Source organism: Centroberyx gerrardi, chromosome 3, assembly GCF_048128805.1.
Source record: "Centroberyx gerrardi isolate f3 chromosome 3, fCenGer3.hap1.cur.20231027, whole genome shotgun sequence".
Classification (NCBI taxonomy): domain Eukaryota; kingdom Metazoa; phylum Chordata; class Actinopteri; order Beryciformes; family Berycidae; genus Centroberyx; species Centroberyx gerrardi.
Genome location: NC_135999.1, coordinates 19,263,757 through 19,284,469, shown reverse-complemented (window position 1 = coordinate 19,284,469; position 20,713 = coordinate 19,263,757). Strand labels below are relative to the sequence as shown.

Genomic DNA, 20,713 nt, shown 5'->3' with positions numbered 1-20,713 from the left:
AAATTCATCATGGCAATATTTCTCCTCAAAGTCCTCACAAAATGAACTATTTTATAAGCAAATCCTTAAAAAAAAAAGTGTATTTAGTACACTGTAGTATGCTTCTTTAAAACTAAAAATAAGATAGTAGGCTATACTTTTATTTTACTTTTGTTGTACATGCTAAAGGTACATTTGAGAATAGTAGGAGTATATCTAGGCCTGCACTTGTAGGCTACTTTTAATGATACTTACACTTGTTGAATACTTATTTACACTTTTGCTAAAGGTACTGAGAATAGTACCTATACTGAGGCTTACTAGCACTGATAGTAATTATACTAATATAATATACTTTCATAAACTTAAAAGTGGTCCAATTAAGTCACAAGAAGTTCAAATATTTTAATATACTTTTAGTGTTTGTGCATTTGAGTCAACCTCAGTATAGAAGTATAAAGTTAACTTAAAGTATACAGTACACTTTTATAAACTAAAAAGAGGTACACTTAAAAGTAGATTAATGATTTACCAAAGTTAGTACACTTTTTATACTGAAGTGTACTTAAAAAAATACACTTCATGTTTACTACTTTTTTGTAAGGGAATATCTTAAAATGACTCATAACCTCAACGCTAACTCATAATGTGCTTAACTTTCAAGATAGCAGTCAATATGGGAGAGTGGGTGTCATTTTTTAAATGGTGGCTATCTCATTTTGGAACAAAGCTCTTCAAATTCAAATACCGTAATTAAACTGGCTCATACAAACAGCACAGAGCATCATGAACAGATATCTCATATTTCTTTAAAAATCCACAACAGTCTGTTTTAATCGAGCAGACAGGGCGACCCCTCAAGGCTCCTCGACTGGTTCATCTTCCAGCGTCTTCTTCTCCTCCGCAATCTGCGGCCACTCGTCTGTGGAGGCTTCAGACTCCTGTGGGACGACAAGACAGAAGGAGGAATGACAGAGAGACTCAGTTTGACTGATTGCTGGCTTACTTGATTGATTTATTCATTAATTTGCCCATTGACCTACCTGATCAGATTCATCTATTCTGGCTGCCTTCACCACATCAGCTTCCTCTCTGTACTCTTCCAAATCCTAAGAGAATGAAAGATGGTAGAAAAGACTCTGTGTTATGGTAAAGTATAATGATGATAGAATAATAAGCTACAATGTAGGCCTACTTGTGAACTTGTACAGAAATGTAGCAGTAGGGATGAAGTGAGTCTTTATGGAATACATGGGCTTGAATGATGGAGATATAGGAGTATTGACCCACCAGCTTGTCGTCATAAGCGACGACCACGTGTTCCATCTCCAGGTCCCACCTGAGAGAGCAGAGAACAGGGAGGACTCACATATTCAGCTGGTTAGGAGCAAGCAAAACACAGCAGTTTGGACACTGAGATTTGTTAAAGGTTCAATCAGTAAGATTTTTACTTTCCCATAGCATAAAATGACTATAATATTTGGTCTGAGGTTTGATAGGGTTGTTGATCAATACCGATGAGTCAGCGATTACTTTGCCAGATGCTGAGATTTCTGTCTTTCAAATCTCACTTTCTGGCCAAAACTCATAGACTGTAAAAAAAGATGGACGTAGTGAGTGTGACGTCACCCATAGGTTTCTCAAGGTCCATTTTGACGACAAAAGTTGGGGTGTATGAGCGCCGCCATGTTGACATTTTTTGGAGCCGCAGCCAGAGCGAAGCCGGGGGTTTCCCACAGCGCCGCGCTGCTATTGGTCCGTAATCACCGACCTGTCGATCACTGGACAGGCAACCTGTCAATCACTTGGAAAACTACCCGTTTTATAACCGTTATATCCCGTTAATGACGCAATTATTTTGAAAATTGCCATACGATACATATTAGAAGAAGTAAAATTAGCTACTGAGACCATAATATCTTGTCAAAAAAATGTCTTGACTTTATATTTTGAGTGAGAAGTTGGGCTCTGGTCCCATTGACTTGAATGGAGTTGGGCTGGCTTTGGAGTCTTTTTGGAGCCGACTCTAGCGGACATTAGAGGAACTGCAGCTTTCAGCTACTTCCTTATTGGCTTCAAAATTCACCCGTGGTTTTGGCCACTTGCCCGAACTCTGTCTTGGAACAAAAGTTTCCCGCCTATCAAGACACTCCCAATCTCCTCCCCACTTTATTTTCAACTGCTCAGTGATGGAGGATGGAGCGAGCAAATTGTGTTGCAAGACATTTCGTTCTCAAGCCAAAAAATGCAATGACAAAGCAGTATTATTATTGAAGTATTTTGCATAGTGATTTATTACCTCTTCACTAGACGTTTCTCATGGATCCCTGCTCTAATTAGCTAGCTTATTCGTCTTTATTGTGAAAAGCTGACTTTATTATTTGTGTCAATTACAGGCCACTGCTAAGATTCACCAGAAACCGGTTGATGTTGTTGCAATTCTTTGGTGACCAATAGAGGTCATAGATTACTTAATGCTCCTTCAAACGTGCAATGTGTAGCATTTTAATGTCAATAAATCATTACCACATTAATTTTGAGACATTAGTATAATTACTGTAAATAAACAACACCATTGCTGAGGAAATTGACAGCCTCTATCGGCCTCTACACTGCATTTTACATTGTGTGCCAGCAGGTCGCGTTTTCAGGAAATCTGTTGGACTGCTTTAGGGCACAAAACAGGAAGAGGGCGCTGTTCTTCCAGTGCAGACGGAGGTAAAGCTTTCAGAGTTCCTCGCTATGGCAGATGGTGGAACGAGTGAAAGGCAGAGGGAAAATTGAGTTCCAACATGTTTATCTTGTTCAGTAAAGTGAAAGAGAAAACCTGACTGAAGATAAGGACAAGTAGCAACATCCTCTTTGTGTCAGGAAGCAGCTGGGTTTATGGGAAATGTGGTCTTAATGTTGAGAAACACCAACACTAACAATACTACTGGGGTGACATAGAGGCTAGCAATTGCCTTGACCGTGGTTTATGGTAATTATACCTAAGTATCACAATTAATTTGACAAACAACTTACAGAGACTTCTCTCCATACTGCCTTCGCCCTGAAAGAGGAGAAAACAAGGTTGTAGTTCACATCAAGGTGCAGAGGTCAATAGAAAAGAGAATCAGTGAGTAGCAAAGGAGGGAGATACACCAGATAAAACACCAGATAAAACAGGGAGGAATTGTATAACAACAAAATATTTAATTGATCCCCTTTCCTCTTCCTCTCCCTCCACAGGGAAATGAGAACGCAGCGTCAGTTACAGAGCAGCAAACCCGGAGCTGGTATGTATCTGACCCTATGCTGTTCCTAGACCAAGTAATGGAGAAGTTATGAACTCACTGAACACCACTCCGATACAACAACAAATGGAGACCATGGAAACCAGGAAGATGAAACAGCCAAAGACAACCGCCACCACCGAGATGGGGAGACGATTCAGCACTGGAGGAAGAGGAGGAAGAAGAGATGAAACAAAAACGATCACGTTACAAACATTTGCACCATAAAACATAGTTAGTAACAGATCAGCAGTACCTTCTTTATCTAAGTACCGCTTCTCACTCCTTATCACAGTGGTTTTGTCAAAGCTGTCTGACACTTCACAGTGGTACGTCCCAGCGCTGCTCCTCCCTACAGTGAGGAAGAGTATGGACTGGTCCGGAGGCTGGTGGACCACTCGGTAGAAGGTTCCCCGGCCCGCTAGAAGGGTTTTGTTGAAGAACCACTGGTACCGCGGATGTGATCCCTTTGCCGACTTGCAGTAGAACCTCACCTCGCCGATCACAGCAAAGTTTTCTCCAACGTCATAGTCGTAACGCATCGTCACAGGCCCGCCAACCGGCACTGTTGGGGATATTGTGGAAGCATCCGTTGAAGACAGACACAGTAGACAGATGGACAGACAGAGATGGAATACAACAAATAGATATGCTGATGAGCGAGCTTGTCTGTTTGTGCGTTCATGTGCTATTGGATGTATTGGAAAAATGAATTTCCTACTTGGAAACACCCTCCAAAGTCAGATGATTAAGTCGTAAACTCAGAGAAAATTTTGCTACCCGAGTTTCCGAGTTATGACACAATGGTGACCTTTAACCTTCCCAACAAGGCACATAAACACGCACCTGGTTGTTAGCCAGAGTAACCTAACATTTGTTTGACTGAAGTTCATCAAATTAGCTTTTTAAAATGCAGGACGTCCATGTTTGTTTGTTGTATGTCTGCCGGGTTTGTTTTTCCAAGAAAATAGCACATGAATGCAGCGCTGTTTAAAGCGACTTGGAAGTCCCGGATGAACGCACAGTGTATCATAATGTTTAATGTCTACAGACTCACACGATGCACATACCAACTTCTAAGGGCATCCATGGACTGTACGCAATCTGGTCTCCGTTATCTGCCTGGCACTGGAGCCAACCCAGGTGCCGGCCCAAAACCACTGGGATCATGAATGCGGTGTTTCGCTCCTCCACCGTCTTATTGGTGACAAATTCTGTCCTGTTGTAGAGCGAAAAGGTGATGGGCGGAGTCCCCCTTGTTGACCGACAGGTGACCAAGGCATAATAGTCCTGGGTGGCCTCCTTCAACACGGTGAAGGAGATATCAGGATTTGACACCGACTCTGAGGGAAAACACAGTGAACAGGACACACAAGGAGGTTATTTCATTGACCTTTATTCAAAATCAACCACGTTATATATCTAAAATTTGATTTTGACAGTGTATTCAATAGACTCGACAGCTTACCTTTGACTGTGACTGTGATCAGAACTTCAGAGCTGTTGGAGGTGAAGACCTGTGTCACGTTCAGTTGGTTGGTAGCGACGCACATGTAGGACCCACTGTCTTGAGGAGTGGTCCTAAGGGTGACACAGCTTGTTTTTCAGTAACGTCCCTGTAATCTTTCAGATATTGACGAGAGAATTATCTGTGACAGGTGGAATGACAGGTGGAACGTTTCTCAGACAGTGTTACATTCTTGGAGTTGTATATGGGGGAAAAAATGACACAGGACACAGGAGTTTTTCCTAATCTGGTGATGTGACCAAAGAAACACTTACCAGGCATTTGCTGTTGACATATTACACTATCAACAACACAAAAGCACCAGAGTAAAGCAGATTCCACTGACCTGTAGATGAAGAGTTGGTTCTGTGCGGCGTTGCGGAGAGGAGATGGAGAGACAGGCCGGCCGTTCACCAGCCAGCTGTAGGAGACGTGAGTCCCAGCGGCCACATCACAGCGCAGCTCCAGTGTCTTCCCTCCATAGAACTCCACTGGACCTGATTGGACAACAACCTCTGCCCCTTTCACAGGATCTGCAGGGCAGGCACAGCAACAGACTGATGTCACAGTCTTATTCCCAAAATGACACTCATACTTTCTTTACTTGCTTTCTTGTTTTTGGTGGTTCACTGATTTTGCTCTAACTGCTTTAGTGTAATTTTCTCTAAGCTCAGTCAATTCTCAGTATGTTGAAGAGGTGTGGCCCTGTCAACATGCTAAGCAACACCAAACTAATCAAGTTTGTGTTAGTGTCACTTAACTCTGAATTTGTGACTTGTTGGTCCATAAAAAGTGATTGTACTGCTCCTTTCCTCAACATCAAATTACTGGTAAATCCAACTGTTTTTGATAGCAGTGGCAGATAAAGCTTGTAGAGCAGTCTAATTGTATTATTCCCTGCATATGAATATTTTTTTTTATCTTTAAGGAGCAAATTTCCAGTGCTGGAACTTCAACAATTCATAATGGAAATGTGGTGATTTGGCAAATGCAGCAATTAGAGCATTCATTAAAATCTAGATGCACCAGGAGGTAGATTGGATTATTAGTAAGTAAGTAAGTAAAGTAATTCATTTTTCTAACTTTTCTAAGTGTCAGGCACCAAAAGGTGCCCAGCCCGCATGGGCTTACAAGACACTACAAACATAACAAACAAGAGCAATAACATAGTGAGAGCGAAAGAACAAATATAATACACCTCCATACATGTCAAACAATGTCAAACCAAATATGAACACAATCCTGCTCCTTAGCATTACAGCTATAAAACATAAGTTAGGCACATCTGACTGAGGCACAGACTGTGCCTTTAACACATCAAACATAAAGCGCCTTCCTACGCTGTTGGTAGGCATTTAACACAAACTGGGCTAGGTGAAACTTTGTCTGTAAACAGGTACTGAAGTCTACATTCATCAGACATAGAAAACAAATCAGGACATTCTGCAGACATTTTACGGAAAAGCCTATATCTAAGATTGTGATATAATGAACAATAGAACAAAAAGTGCATTTCATTTTCGACCTCTCCCAGATCACACATGTGACATTTTCTATTCTCCTCTGGAATTGAGTGGAAGCGTCCGGTTTCCACCGCCAGAGGCAAGATACCACATCTCAACCGGGCACAGACAGAGCTCTGTGCTCTGGTCAGGTTAAGGGTGACATAGTGCTCTGGATGGTAAATACACTTAATCAGACTGTACGTTCTCAATTTTGGTTTACATAAAACCAAACCACTTCTGTTTATAATTTTCAAATAGTAGGCTATTGTTTTAATTTGACTAACACTACAAGATAATTTATTTCTATATATATATTGGAGACCTGCCTTATCAAATATTTTTGCAAGCTCCCTTGCCCAAGAATAATTATTTGAAAAATCCCAATAGAAAATTTGTTTGGTAAGTCTCTTATCGGGCATTTTGATTAATCTATTCCACAGTCGCAACATGTCACACTTATGCCGCACTTCACATGGCTCCCATCCCATGTCACCACATACTGCAAGTTTTGGGGCCATTTTATGCACACCCAGAAAACAGCGCATAGCTCTGTTCTGAACTGCGTCACGATTATTAAAACAGTCTGATTTTGTTGACAACTAGAGGGAGAGTTTCTCAAAGTGTGTTGGCCAATTTTCTACAATATTGACAGTTACAATATTTTGGGTAACTTTACATCAACTTTCTCTTCGTTAAAACAATACCAAGAGATTGGGAAATGTGATTCTCATTGCACTGGACCTTTAACAAGAAAGATATGTGCCCACAGTGTTTGATTTTGCTGCAATAGAGGAGTCATGTACAAGTATCCTGGTAATACAGACACTCACCAACCACTTTGAGATAGTGTCTGTCGCTGACGGTGGGCTGTATGAGAGTGTTGTTCTGCGCTCTGGCCACACACTCCAGGTAGCCATCATGGGAAGACCTGACAACCAAGGGGAATTCTGCAATCTCCCCATTCATGGAAGTGTATTCGGCCAAAATCTTGGTGCGGTCACCCTCCCTAGATAAGGTTGATAATTAGAGGGATTAGATAAACCCCAAACCACATGGTTCAAGGAGGTGAATTGAACTCACAGACATTTGCTCTACACATTTTAGTCCAGTCCTTAGGTTAAATGTGAATTAACACCCACTTGAATAGCAGCATCAGGATGGATTCATCCTCTGGGAAGGTCTGCACCTCACAGTAAAGATCTATAATGTCGCCCAGTAAAGCTGCTGCAGGGCCATCCAGCTCCGGGCGTCCTAGAACTGAGGCGCCTACAAAAAAATACACTCACTCAACAGATACAGTATATTGGCAGGGTACAAATTTATAGTAACTGATCTACACACACACACACACACACACACACACACAAGCAAACACATAAACTGTACAACTGACTTACTGCTTTCCTTGCTACAGTAACACAACGCTAGAGAGAGGAAAAAGAGAAAAAATAAAGGTCACAAAAGTTTCAAATTGTGAAACAAATACTATAATATTTGCGTTGATTATCTTACCAAATATGACCACAAAAACAGACATGTTGGAGGCTCCAAGTGATGAAAGAGTCCTGACGAGATGACCATCGGGGGAAATAATTGTCTTGAAAGCAACAGTAGATGTGACTTCAATATGTAGTTTTGATTACGCTGAACTGTGTAATGGCAGTGGTGAGGAGGTTTGACAGTTTTGAATGGAGGGTTGAAGTACTGCGGGTAAAAGTAACAGTAGATTACAAACATACGCACACACACACACACACACACACACACACACACACACACGCACGCACACACATACACTTTGGAACATGTGCAAAGAACTGATAGTATTACGCTACACCTCCCTATCGTTACCCTCCCTCTCTCTGACTTTACAAGATTAATTAATTCATGTCATAATTTTGATGTTATTTTATATTTTGAATTGTATCAAGATAAAGTATTGTATGGATTACAATGAGATGTGGGAATGAAGCTGTAATCAGGCATCAATTACTATCATTACTATAATAAATGCAACAAAACAGCAGTTTAAATATGGATTTTTATTTGCACAAAAGGTGGCTGAATACAGTAGTGTTGTTCTGACAGTGTAGTTTTGCTGTAAAAACGAATCCCCCACTATTTTCAACTGATGGCTCCACCAATGTGTTTGTAAGCAAGTAGCAGTTGAGGCAAAGTGATCGTTGCAATGCCTATAGAACAACAAAGATGGCTGCTGATTTGAGAGCAGAAAGTGGAAGCTGCAGGAGGAAGTGATCTGTCTGATTAGAGATTACATGGTGCAGAGTCGAGTCGTCACATGTCATACTGTGATCTCCATGGTCTGAAACAGAGAGAGGGAGAACGGTCATCATGTCTTGTCCTTCATCTCTGGTTAAATTAGTTCAGTTTGTTTCAGATATTATCAAAATCATAAGGAACGCTTCATTTTATTTACTTTCTGCACGATGTGTCAAATTTGGGGGTTAAGAAGGTGAATAAAGAAACCAATTCTTTCCAATTTCATTTATTTATTTATTTTACTGTTTTATTGTATTTTTACTGTGTAGCTGATATTGAAAACTGCTTCATAAAATCATGTTATCACCCTGGGGTCAAGCTCAACCATTGACATTGCAGTGTAAAATATCAAAAATAAATGCATGTCAACAAGACATTTTTCCATTTTATTTTCAATTCCTAAGAAGTTGATGCTAAATAATTGTGTATACATGCAGTGTTGTGTATTGATACAAGCATGTAGGATTTTATACCTGATTCTGGACATCACTGTCTATGTCAGATGTGTCCATCTGCCTGCCTTCAGACTGGGAAGTGGTTGCGGACAGAGGAAGTGCACCTGAACTGGGATGGGAAGGTACAGACAATGTATGACTGGGTGATTTGAATTACGGAAATAACACTTTAGAGGTCCAATAAAATAAAGCTTACTTTGTCGTTGCATTAGTGCGAACATTAGCTGAGAAAGAAAGGAGAAGGGAGGGGGCGTGGGAGAGAAAAAGAGGGAGAGAATGACTTTTTTAAAATCAGTTATCAATTCTGATCACTCAATCTCTTACTAACACACACACACGCGCGCACCTTGCTTGCGGTCAAACATCCTGATCACACAGGCCACGGCCCCGACCAAGGTCAGAAACACGAAGCAGCACAATGTTATGGTGATAAACTCGATGGTGGTGAAGGAAACCTCTGTGGGAGAGAATGGACAGGCCAATGAAGCATTATACACAGTGTATGCAGTATATAAGTCAATTAAATATATGTGTTTTTTACTTGGCGGTGTTGCAGTGGAAGATGTTGGGAGTTGCTCAGGACATGCAGTTAAGGATCCTGTCTGATCGAAAGTAGAAAGTATTATGTGGTAAAGAGTGCAGAAACCCCAGATAAGGAGGACATTTCTATCAAATGTTTAGACTAGTCTGGAGGTTTTTGTAACACCTGCAGTCTTGACCGTCTCACCTGTCACTCGGACCAGCTCAGCTGCGCTCTCCACCCAGGGGCCGGAGTCATCATAGCTGTCCCTCGCCCGGCAACGGTAATACCCAGACTCCTCTGGGCCCAGCCTGGAGAGGATGAGGGTCCGTCTCTGGTCAGCGAAAGCGTAGTGAGGGTCGGGGACGAGAGGCCGAATGTGGGAGTCTGGATGGGCCTCGGTGGGGAGGAGAGAGTCGTTGAAGAGCCAGGTGAAGTAAGGGAAAGTTCCTCTGCTCAGCTGGCAGTGCAGCCTGACAGCAGACATTTTGGAATCAGCTCTGTACAGATGTTCTACCTCCACTTTCGCCCGGCCTCCGACTGGGACTGGAACAATGGGGGGGGGGGAATGAAGTGAAAGGGAGGAGATGAAAGAGAGAGACATTCGCTTCACGTATCTGTACGGCTCATACCCACTTCTACGATTTCTACAATTTATTTTGTGGCAGCAACTTTCAAGCCCATTTGTGATGTTTTCTTTGTCTTTCAATGGAAAAAGTGTCAAGTTGAAATTATCTTGATCTTGGTTGCAATGATCTATTTGTTAATTGTTCTGATTAGACAGTTAATTGGATTAATAAGCGGTCTGTGAGAATGTACTCTTGGCTATACATTTATAAAATAACTGCCTGTAAGAGATTTGCTGCAAGCACCCCCCTATCCACTGTTTTAAAATACTTTTAAATGTCCAAGTGTTATGAGGATATTACAATGAACTGGACTATTTTAATGAACTGGACTAATGAAGTTTAAATTTTAATCCATGGATATTAGGGAACAGCCCCACCCCTTAAACCCACATGTGGGATGTCAGATCTTGCTGTGAAAGAGGGATGGAAAAGGCCTGGACACCCGAGCTAATATCATCATCATCATACCCACTTCCAGAGTCAGAGGCTCACTCATCAGCTGCTGCACCTCACTTTGCGCCCGACACTGCGCCACGCCCATGTCCCGCCCGGGTACCATGGCAACAGGGAACCAGGCAACCAGGGACTCAGTTGCTGTGACAGAGCCTGCTTCCTTGTCGTCTAGTAAAAGGTAAAAGGTGACCGGAGGACTCCCGCTTGATGACCAGCAGGTCACATTACCGCTGTAATTGTCCCCCTCTTTGGAGAGCGTGAAAGAGATGCTTGGTGTTGAAAAGTGGACTGGAGGAGGAGAGGAAGGAATGGAGAGGGGGAAAGATGGAGAGAGGGATAAATGTTAAATGTTAAAAACAAAAAGGGGAAGTAGAAGTGTGCATATATAACCTCTATTTAGGCCAGGTGCTGGATAGAAGACCACATGTGTCTTCGACGTTTTATTTTAAGGTATTGTTGTTAAAGTGTTGTATTTTCAACTGATATTTACCTTTGACCGTCACCTGGACCTCCCCACTACTGGAAAACCTGCTGTTCTCCTTCATGCTGGTCCCGGCCATGCAGGAATAGTTCCCAGCATGCTCTGAAGTCACCTTCTCCACCACTAGCTTGTTCCCTGCGGGGCGGAGCAAGGGTAGGGCCGAAGATGTCACTTCCCTCTTGTTGAAGAACCAGGTGTAGGAGAGGTGGGAGCCCCTGGTGACGTCACAGCTCAGGACGAGGCGTGACCCCTCGTATGCAACAGGGGGGAAGGGGTCAGAGGTCAATCTGGTTCCTGACACAGGAGCTAAAGATGAGGGAAGGGCAGAGGGTTGGGGATGAGAGGAAGAGGTTATGTAATTGTTGTCTTCAGCAAAATCACTGGAACATTAAAGCTCTAATAAGAGAGAAGCAGCAAGTGAAGAGTTCCCTCTTTTTGCGGGATGGGAGAAAGTGAAACAAATAGGTCACTTCTTAGGGGAAGTAAAATGGGAATGGATGTCTAAATATGTTGAATATACAAGGTGACTGTATTTATAGTACCAACTGTTTGATTCCACAAAGTCTTGTTTGATATCTATTTGGTGAAGATTGATCATTTAGTGTGTATGTATCACTAGGGAATATGTACTACTCTGAGCTTTACCATAAAAAGCCCTGTATTTTAGTTGTAATTCGATTTTTTTTCGGAGTAGTGGGGGGGCGTTTTGTTCTATAATGATTGAATCTGTAATGGAAAAAATGAACAAAAAAAGCAAATATATTAAGTTAATTGCACGGACCCATGCACCTTGTCCCATGCCATGTCTCTCTCTCTCTCTCTCTCTCTCTCTCTCTCCCTCTCTCTCTCTCTCTCTCTCTCTCTCTCTCTCCCTCTGGTACTCACTCACTACCAGCAGCCTGATGCTGCTGCTGACTCCTGTCTCTCCTCCTGCTGTCGCCCTGCAGCTGTACGACCTCTCTGACGACACAGCCACTTTGAAGAAGAACGTGGCAGGCTGGTCTCCCTGGAGGTCGGTGCCTGTGGTGATCGGGACGTTACCGTCCTTCATCAGCACATAGGTGACGGGTGGAGACGACTCCGGCGCTATGCACTGGAACTCCACCGTAGAGCCCAGGTAGGCCTTGTCCGGACCCGTCAGCACCGGGCGAAGGGAGACTGATCCACCTGGAGGAAGAAAAGCAGCTTGGGAAGTAGTTTGGGTCGAGAACTGGCATTTACCCATAATGTGATCAGGCTTTAGTCCTGGACCAAGTTATATAGAGGGTATATGCAGATATACAGAATAAACATATATCTTTCTCTAGGTGTATAAAGTGTTCTCATTGACACACATAAAACATACAGAGTGTGGTCAAACTATACCATCTTCTTAGCAGTATACCAATCTCCTGCTATAACTACTATTACTCTACACCACTGTATAATGCAGTATGTATTTGAAAGCTTCTGAGCCAGAAAACATTGAATTTATTGACATTTTACATTTACATTTACTTTGATCAACTTACTTATCTTGACGACCAAACTTGCCAAAACTGAAAAAACAACAACAACACAGTACAATAAGACTGATATTAAATTAATTATTAAAGTACTGAGTTACAATGTCATTTGTCAAACAATATTTTAACTCACCCAAAACTGGCAACAAATGAAATATCTGTAAATTCTTCATAACAGTGCTCCGTATTCATCAATGACATGGTTTCTCATGCTAGGTTTTGTGTGTGTGTGTGTGTGTGTATGCAATTCATGTGTGTGTAAAGGATAGGGGTGTTACACGTGTGTTACAGATAGATAACATACTAGGCTGTGTGTTTGGCTTAATTTTAAGTATCTATGCCAACACACCAATATAACCAAAACAAAAAAGCCCACAAACTCAAAAACACAAAAGGTTTTAATGAGCACAATGTTTAAAAAAGGAGAAATAAAAATAAACAAAACAGTTGATCATAGAACCCTCCGTTATACAACCTGTATAATGGGATATTGGAATATTAATGTTGTAATACTAAAGTAATACTATGAATATCCTCAGAAATGTTGAGTATAATTCAGTCCACATACATTCATTATTCATAAACAAAACAAGAGATCACACATTCTATATGTACAAGCTTAACTCAGCCTTAAGAAGGAAAACACTGTAATTGCACTTTACAAGAACATTAAAACATTACCATACCGTATTATTTCTATTATTATTTTTATAATTAATATGAGATGATGAGAGAACATGAAGGATAAATTAAGAGAGGGGGAAATTGTACATTGCTGTTATGTTTTGCAGACAGTTTTTTTCTTATCTTTGTGTATCATGTGGACTGGAACAGTGACAGTTTCATGGATCCTCGACTTTTAAAGCAACCTCCGCCCACCAGACTCCTCCCAGGCAGCAAAGTGCAACGTTTCACTCTCTGAGACTTGCCGTCACTCAGCAAAGCTACTCTTTTGAATTCAAGTTTGTGGACGGACAGCTTCTGCTATGAACTGCAACCCTGAATTGGGGGTTCTAATCAGAAATCAGCAAAAATCTTTTTCATTCTTCAGATGTGTGGAGGGCGGTCCTTCTGCTGGCGGGGCTGTCCTCCTCAGTGCCTGCAGGAGCTGTCTGCGTCTTCTTCCGACCTCTGAGCAGTGTGGCGTGTTGTTTCACCAGGAAACGTTTATCTGAACTGCTCTGTGAGGGAAACACATACATGTTTATTGACACAAGTGTTTGAACATGTATGCACACAAACACATGGATACACGCACAAGACACACAGACAGTACAAGCGCATGACACACTAATAGACACCAGTATGAAAGATTCACTCACTTCACAACCAAACTAACTGATTGCAGCCCGCGTATTTCCTTATCTGTCTTATATGGCGTGTTTATAGTTATTTCATTGTGTGGTGACGCGTGACTTACCATAACCAGCATATCTTTCAGTCTCTCAATGGCTTTCTGATTGGCTCGTCTCCGCGACACGTAGGAAGTTAAGATTACACTGAGGAAACAGATTCAGATTCATTGAGAGATTCTGTTCCAGCAGGTCAGGTGAAAGTATCACATGTCTATTTTAAAGTAACTTGTTTTCAGTGGCAGTAAACGATCGTTATTGTTTAACAACTTGGTTGCAGATGTAGGCAGGGCGTCTCCGGCTCTCTCGCCCCAAAAGAGCTTTAGGTCAAAACCACCTCACAACAGTTTATATATTTGTATTCCTTCAAACTGGAAAAACTCAGCACACTGGAAATACAGAGCCGGTGTTTGCTTCCATCTGAGCAAATCTACCAGAGTAAAGTTAAATATACTGTATTGTCTGGCATGTCTGTCACTTACATCTCAGCCAGGATGAGCGGCAGGGCGAAGGCCTCAGAGGTCAGGTAGCGGAGAGCGTTCTGGGCCGCCGAAGGGAGACTGTCCACACACACGTCTGTCACATTAAACACACTCGCCCCGTTTCCAAACGGACCACAAGCGGAGGACGGGGAGAACCTGGGGGAAGAAGGGAAAGAGGAGGATCAGGAACAAGTTGGATTGAGATGAACTGAGCAGGGGTGGAAAGAGTACTGAAAATATCGTTTTCAAGCTTAAGTATTGTTATTGTTATTATTGTGTGAGTTCTTACTGGTAAAGGTTGAATCCGAGTGTGGCCACAGCCATGAGGAGACCCAACAGCAACATGAAGTGGAACAAAACCGAGGAGCTGGAGGCTCGGAGCATCCTCTGCTCCGCCACACAGCACCGCAGAACCGTGAACTACAGGAGAGAGAGAGAGAGAGAGAGAGAGAGGGAGATGGACAATGAGGGGAAAATAGTTCAAATGCAATAGATGGTTAGTAACTCCCATCTGTCATCAGCCAACCGCAGAACCGTGAACTAAAGAAAATGAGAGAATCTTTAATCTTAATAGCCCTAATCATTCTTATTCCGACTTGTTATTCTGTTATTTGACCTTATGAATGTGTTTTGGCATTACTGTACTGTATATGGTCAAGCCTATTTGAATTGAGAGAGAGAGAGAGAGAGAGAGAGAGAAAGAATTTTTAATTAAAAAACTACTTTATAAAACTCTTCCGCTTAGAAATCCATTCAGAAACCAGTGCATAAATCAGCATAAGCAGGTATTTAACTTACACTACCTCCACTCATGAACAGATGAGAGAGAGAGAGAGAGAGAGAGAGAGAGACAGAGAGAGAGAGAGAATGGTCAATGAGGGGAAACCAGTTAAAATACACAGTCTGTAACTCCCATCTGCCACCAGCCAACCTTCTTGATGTAGAACGTCGCCACCAGTTTGACAGTTTCCAGGAGTGGCAGCAGAGGGCAGTAGTAGACTCCCACCCAGCTCACTGTCTGGTTGTGCACCAGGTCGAGCACATTGAAAGGGATCAGGAAGCGCTGTTTCCCTGACAACCGGGCCAGCCAGGATGATGGGTAACTCTCCTGCAACAACCTGTGAGGCAGAGGAACGGCAGCTTGATTGGGAAGTCCATAAACACTGTTATGGCCTTCTCTCCAGAAAGAAAAAAAAAAACAACAAAACATTTGCATTTGGTCTCCTTCAAACCAAACGATGACTAAGAAAGAAAGACATGGTTGATTTGAAACAAACCCACTTCCTGGGGTAGTTCAAGAGGAAGGTGTTGCAGAATGAGGCCAGGAAGTCGAAGATACAGAGCTTGTACATCTCTTTACCAAACTGGTTCTCCCAACACTGTGAGAAAAAAAAATTGCTTTAAAGACAAGGACAGGTCAAGAATTACTCCAAATATCTGCCGGAAATCACATCTCAACGTCCTGAACGTTTGAATGAATGATAACAGCATTGATTTACTTATTATACAAAACACTTTCGACTTATGATTATGATATATGAGAGATATGAGGGAAGATGAGCAATACAGCTTGAAGCACAGCTGACAGTCTTAACTCACTAGCTGATTGTTGGTTCTGAAGAGGAAGAACAGGTAGATCCCCAGAGAGGCCAACTTCAGGAAGATGCTCCTGAGGAAAAGACGGAGTGAATCTATGAAGGAATGTGTGTGTGTGTGTGTGTGTGTGTGCATAGGTTAGCATGCATTTTCCTCTTCCCGCCTTACCTCACCAGGGTGGCATTGACCTGCATGGTGAAGGAGTAATCTTCGAAAGACGAGATCTTCCGGAAGATGTGAGGGAGGACCAGGTTGACCAAGGTGATGGCAATAGGAGGGAGGTACTGGAGGAACAGGCTGACCAACCAGTAGTGTCCGCTCTAGGAAAGACAGTGTCACATATGAGCACGGCTGCACCGAGAGGCCAAAGCCACGACCATAATATGACTTCACGAAGCGAGTCTAGCATATAGTCAGCATGAAAGTCTCACCTTCTGGGCCTCGGACTGCGACGTCACCGTGGCAAAGTAGATGAGGCAGAAGGCTCCGCCCAGCAGAGACAGAACTATCGAGTTGATGATGAACCTCAGTAAGTAGAGACGCACCCACTGAACGAGCGTCCGCTGAGCCTCGCGCCGTGAGAAACTCTGCTCCTCCAGGTACAACTGAGGAGAGACGGACAGAGAAACATACAGGAAGACTGAGTGGTTGACTTAATCCACCGGCCTGACTATAATCCAAGATCCTTTGAACTGTGATCACCCATACATCAAGTCAAGTCAAGTCAAGTCAACTTTATTGCCATTCCCACCTAAGGGTTGCTACGAATTTTCGTTGGTGACACAAGCACATTTAAAACATAAAAAATATATCACACATACACATAATCAGTGAATCACACATACACACCCTTCCTCTAGCTAGTTTCATTTAAAGGAATGGAAAACTAATACTATAAATACAGTTCAAATGTCCTAAAGTACATCAGAGTAACTTAAAGTGCATCAAATAACATGGATTGCCACACTAATTAAGAGTTCAGAAATTGAATAGGTCAGTCGTCAGCACACTTTCAATCAGATGAGAAGAGCAAGAAATATTGTCTCCGGTGGGCTTTTTTCACTATGAGGTGGACATTACTTTCCACTGACCTTAAACACCTCATATCTTTGTATGCACATGTGTACGTGCGTGTGGGTGTGTGTGTACATGTGCATACGTGCGTTTTATGCACACTTGGATGTGCGGCAGCGTGCATGCAGGTATGTGTCACCCCTTCATTCACCTTGAAGTCGTTTCTGATGAAGCTGTGTTTGAGACTGGCTGCAGCAGGGTCCTGGATGGTGAAGTCCCAGCCGCAGAAGATCTTATAGCTCATGTTCACACTGTAACCTTTCCCCAGCAACCAGGTGTGCTTGAAGCCAACTGTCGTCCTATTGGACAAGTTTACAGTAACTGATCTTACAGTGTTTCAGATGCAAGATATGTACATGTTCTTTCAGATGTAAGGATAATGTGTTGATGTTTTTGCCTTGTTGCCAACTGACCTGCGGACCACCATGATGAGACTGAGGAAGAGGATAGTGAGGACTCCAGTGAGGTACAGTAGAGGTGTGTTCAAGCATAGCAAATTCAGAGAACCGCGTGTGTAGAACCCAAAGAAGACTGGAGAACGCTCCAAGAAGCCCTGGGGAACGGAGAGGATAAAGATAGATGATATACTGCAACACACACACAAACACACACACACACATACACAAAAACACAAACAAACACTCACCGACCCCAGGAAGAAGTCCAAAACTGTGTCATTGCCTCCAAAGGTCAAAGGTTCTGGAGGAGCACATAAAATAAAAACAACAATCTATTTTTAGGAGTCTACGTCCAGTTCCGGTTTATATAATGAAGTCCAGGATTGCAGCTCACTCACCGCTGCTGTTGCTCCTGCCATACAGTGTTGTAGGCGTCAGAATGAAAGCCCCGATAATACCACAGTGCAGTAGGTTCAAGAAAACCAGATATCTTAGGAATACAAAATAGGCCTTGACACCTATCCCAAATCTGCCTGTAAAAGATTGGTGAGCATCAGGAATTTGTTTGTATGGTTTGGTGTGCAACAACATTCAAGTGCTTTTCGTGAAATAATGCACTTAGAATTACACTATACTGTATGTCCTGTAGGCCTTTCTTACCTCCGATGGTGTGGAGAACGTGCTGCCATGGCAACAGGCCTGACATAGCCTCTCCCACCTGTGACCACACTCTCTTCCTATTGATACTTTGACTCCTCTTCCAGGACTCCCAAAAACCAATGTTGCGTATTTGCAGCTTTCTCCTTTCCCTAATTGACAGATAGAACCAAATGTAAACATAATATTTAATCACTACTTTTTGGACATTGTATAGTTTTTACTATGCAAATATCATTACTAGAATATTTGCTCCAAAACCAATAACAAAAAGGCTAAGCAACAATGTCTACATTCCTTCATAAGCTGGTTTGAATGTGAAGCTTTTTAAAGGGAAGAGCAGGAGAGAATTTGGACATACAATATACAACAAATATGATGACTGTAATGTTCCAGAAGATGCAGAATATGTACTTTTAAAATCTTAATATGGTGTAGAGAGGCAAATATTCTGTCACAAGATAAGCGAGACTGGACTAGGATGGAATTTAAGGGAAATTTTAGCAGTGGAAGAGAAATTGTGAGAATGCAGCGGGGCTGTTTTTGATTTTCTATGGGATACAGGAATAGGAAAAGCTGGTTGGAGGAGTGTGACATAAGCTCCCTCACCTGGCCTCTCTCTTCCCCTGAATACACACGGCCATGTCCCTGAGCGGCTGGGTCGACGCCTTGTCTCTGGCTCCTCGGGACAGGTGGCCATGCTGGAGCGTCCCGCCCCGCCCCGCCTCGCAGGCCTCCCAGCCGCTCTGCCGGGGCCGGGCGGCCTGGGAGCTGGGCAGCTGGTCGTAGATCTCTGTCTGATGGTACACACAGGAATCTGTAGACAGGGTGGAATGATCGCTCTCATCTGTGGGGAATGAAAGGGGGAGAATGACACATACAGTATATGAATGTATTGAATTATGCCAGAGGTGTGACCAAGTCAACTTTGCTTGAGTCCCAAGTCAGTCTCAAGTCCTGAGGCATAAGTAGTGTCAAGTCAAGTCCCAAGTCAAAATGTAGAACACCAAGTCAAGTCAGAACAAATCAAGAGTCCAGTATCAATTTAACATCTTAAAGAAAACTAAATATCTTGGATTTTCAATGCAATATCATTTTAATAGTATAAAAAGTTGGCAAGTGCATCATGAGTTTGATTTCTATGATCAGTTTCAACTTAATAATAAATCAATAAATCAAAAACAATAAATTCAATCATTCCATACAAATTCAGAAAACAGAATTTAAATTCAGTCGTCTGGTGGAACAAATCTCCTAACTTTCAATCTAAGTAATTTACACAAACACAAGATCTTTTGACAAGACTTTGGAAACCTTTTCAAGTCATCAAAATACAAGTCATGTCAAGTCTCAAGCAATTCAAATTGTGACTCGAGTCCAAGTCATGTGACTAGAGCCCCCACATCTGAATTATGCAAATTCATTCCTTCTTCATTCTACCTCAAGAAAGAAAGAAAATGGAGGGCAATTCCAGTTAACTTCAACAGAGGGAAACACTGAACACTGTTTACCCTCCATAACAACATTTCTGGCCCTTTCTGTGTGGAATCTGCGGTTCTCCCTGTGTTTGCGTGGGTCAGGTGGATCGGAGTCTTTAAATTGCCAATCGGTATGAATATGACTGTGATTGTCTGTCTATCTACAGTATATTGGCCCTGTCATGGACTGGCAAACTGTCCAGGGTGTCTCCCTGCCTTCAGCCCAGTGCATGCTGGGATAGCCTCCAGCCCCCTCTGTGACCCTGACCAGTAATAAGCAGGTGAAGACAATGAATGAATGAATGAATACCTGAACAGGAAGAAACCTATTCACAAAGAACACAGAGACCGAAAGATGTTAATCAGATGTTAATCAAAGAATGTTTGCCAGTTCTCTCACTTCATTTAGCAGCAAATGGTCAACATTATTCACCTGAAATAAACTGAGCAGTTAAAGGCATGTATCATGTATCGATTTCTAAGTGTTTCTCTTGGCTTAAATCTACTGACACAGACACACACACATATGCACACATGCAATAGGGAGCAAGCAAGATGTCCTCTCTCTCTTTCTCTCACACAAACACACAAAAAAACACATTTCTATTACCTGATTGGAGTCTCATGAAGACAGGTCTGTGCTCTTCCATTTTCTTGCCCTGCACTTCCTCTTAGCTATATATATTCAAACACACAAACACACTTGCCTCACATGAAACGCATGTCAGCAAACCACACAACCTACACTGCAACTTACACAATCACACAAAGCGTTTAGGCTCTGGAGATGATTGTATGAAGAATGCTAGTTCCGCATCAATCCACACCGCTCTTCACCCCGCAGCAAATCTCACATTCAAGACCCCTGAACACTGGTCTGGAGTTAGTGTTATTCTTCCAGTCTTATTGGTGCAGTCTGTTTTCTGACAGGTGAAACAGATGCTAGATCTGTCAATACACAAACTGACTGCAGCTTCAGGAAATCACATGACAGGATGCAGAAATAGGCGTTGCTTTGGTGGCTGAAATATCACAAAGAATTTCACAAGATAACAAAAAATACACACAGTCCATACATGGGTGTTTA

The 20,713-nt window shown here is 42.4% G+C and overlaps 3 protein-coding genes across 5 annotated transcripts; all 3 read right to left on the bottom strand.

The window, feature by feature from the left end:
* Position 1: 1 nt before the first annotated feature.
* On the bottom strand, positions 2 to 7,922 carry LOC139924308 (Fc receptor-like protein 3). 2 transcript variants are annotated; one of them, XM_071915334.2, is made up of 13 exons: positions 7,779 to 7,922; positions 7,664 to 7,690; positions 7,406 to 7,532; positions 7,097 to 7,272; positions 5,108 to 5,294; positions 4,723 to 4,835; positions 4,325 to 4,597; positions 3,511 to 3,819; positions 3,316 to 3,417; positions 3,004 to 3,031; positions 1,270 to 1,318; positions 1,023 to 1,088; positions 2 to 920 (listed from the first exon to the last, which is right to left on the bottom strand). In XM_071915334.2, the coding sequence occupies exons 1-13, from the start codon at positions 7,801 to 7,803 to the stop codon at positions 837 to 839; spliced, it is 1,566 nt and encodes a 521-aa protein (XP_071771435.2). In that variant the 5' UTR covers positions 7,804 to 7,922; the 3' UTR covers positions 2 to 836. The 2 variants fall into 2 exon arrangements, with proteins under 2 accessions (XP_071771435.2, XP_078138664.1); XM_078282538.1 differs by lacking the exon at positions 7,664 to 7,690.
* A 371-nt stretch (positions 7,923 to 8,293) lies between these two features.
* Positions 8,294 to 12,813, bottom strand: LOC139924307 (Fc receptor-like protein 5). 2 transcript variants are annotated; one of them, XM_071915330.2, is made up of 11 exons: positions 12,723 to 12,813; positions 12,596 to 12,622; positions 11,970 to 12,251; positions 11,094 to 11,390; positions 10,619 to 10,891; positions 9,729 to 10,067; positions 9,543 to 9,599; positions 9,348 to 9,458; positions 9,198 to 9,225; positions 9,020 to 9,110; positions 8,294 to 8,589 (listed from the first exon to the last, which is right to left on the bottom strand). In XM_071915330.2, exons 1-11 carry the CDS (start codon positions 12,760 to 12,762, stop codon positions 8,569 to 8,571), a joined length of 1,566 nt encoding a protein of 521 aa, XP_071771431.2. In that variant the 5' UTR covers positions 12,763 to 12,813; the 3' UTR covers positions 8,294 to 8,568. The 2 variants fall into 2 exon arrangements, with proteins under 2 accessions (XP_071771431.2, XP_071771434.2); XM_071915333.2 differs by lacking the exons at positions 8,294 to 8,589; positions 9,020 to 9,110; positions 9,198 to 9,225 and having other exon boundaries at positions 9,543 to 9,603.
* Positions 12,814 to 13,620: 807 nt separating this feature from the next.
* On the bottom strand, positions 13,621 to 20,545 carry tmc8 (transmembrane channel-like 8). Its single transcript, XM_071915328.2, has 16 exons — positions 20,237 to 20,545; positions 18,758 to 18,995; positions 18,152 to 18,300; positions 17,890 to 18,024; positions 17,740 to 17,792; positions 17,507 to 17,646; positions 17,245 to 17,392; positions 16,451 to 16,624; positions 16,188 to 16,339; positions 16,023 to 16,092; positions 15,705 to 15,802; positions 15,355 to 15,541; positions 14,713 to 14,843; positions 14,424 to 14,579; positions 14,010 to 14,088; positions 13,621 to 13,770 (listed from the first exon to the last, which is right to left on the bottom strand). The coding sequence occupies exons 1-16, from the start codon at positions 20,274 to 20,276 to the stop codon at positions 13,630 to 13,632; spliced, it is 2,091 nt and encodes a 696-aa protein (XP_071771429.2). The 5' UTR covers positions 20,277 to 20,545; the 3' UTR covers positions 13,621 to 13,629.
* Between the last annotated feature and the right edge of the window lie 168 nt (positions 20,546 to 20,713).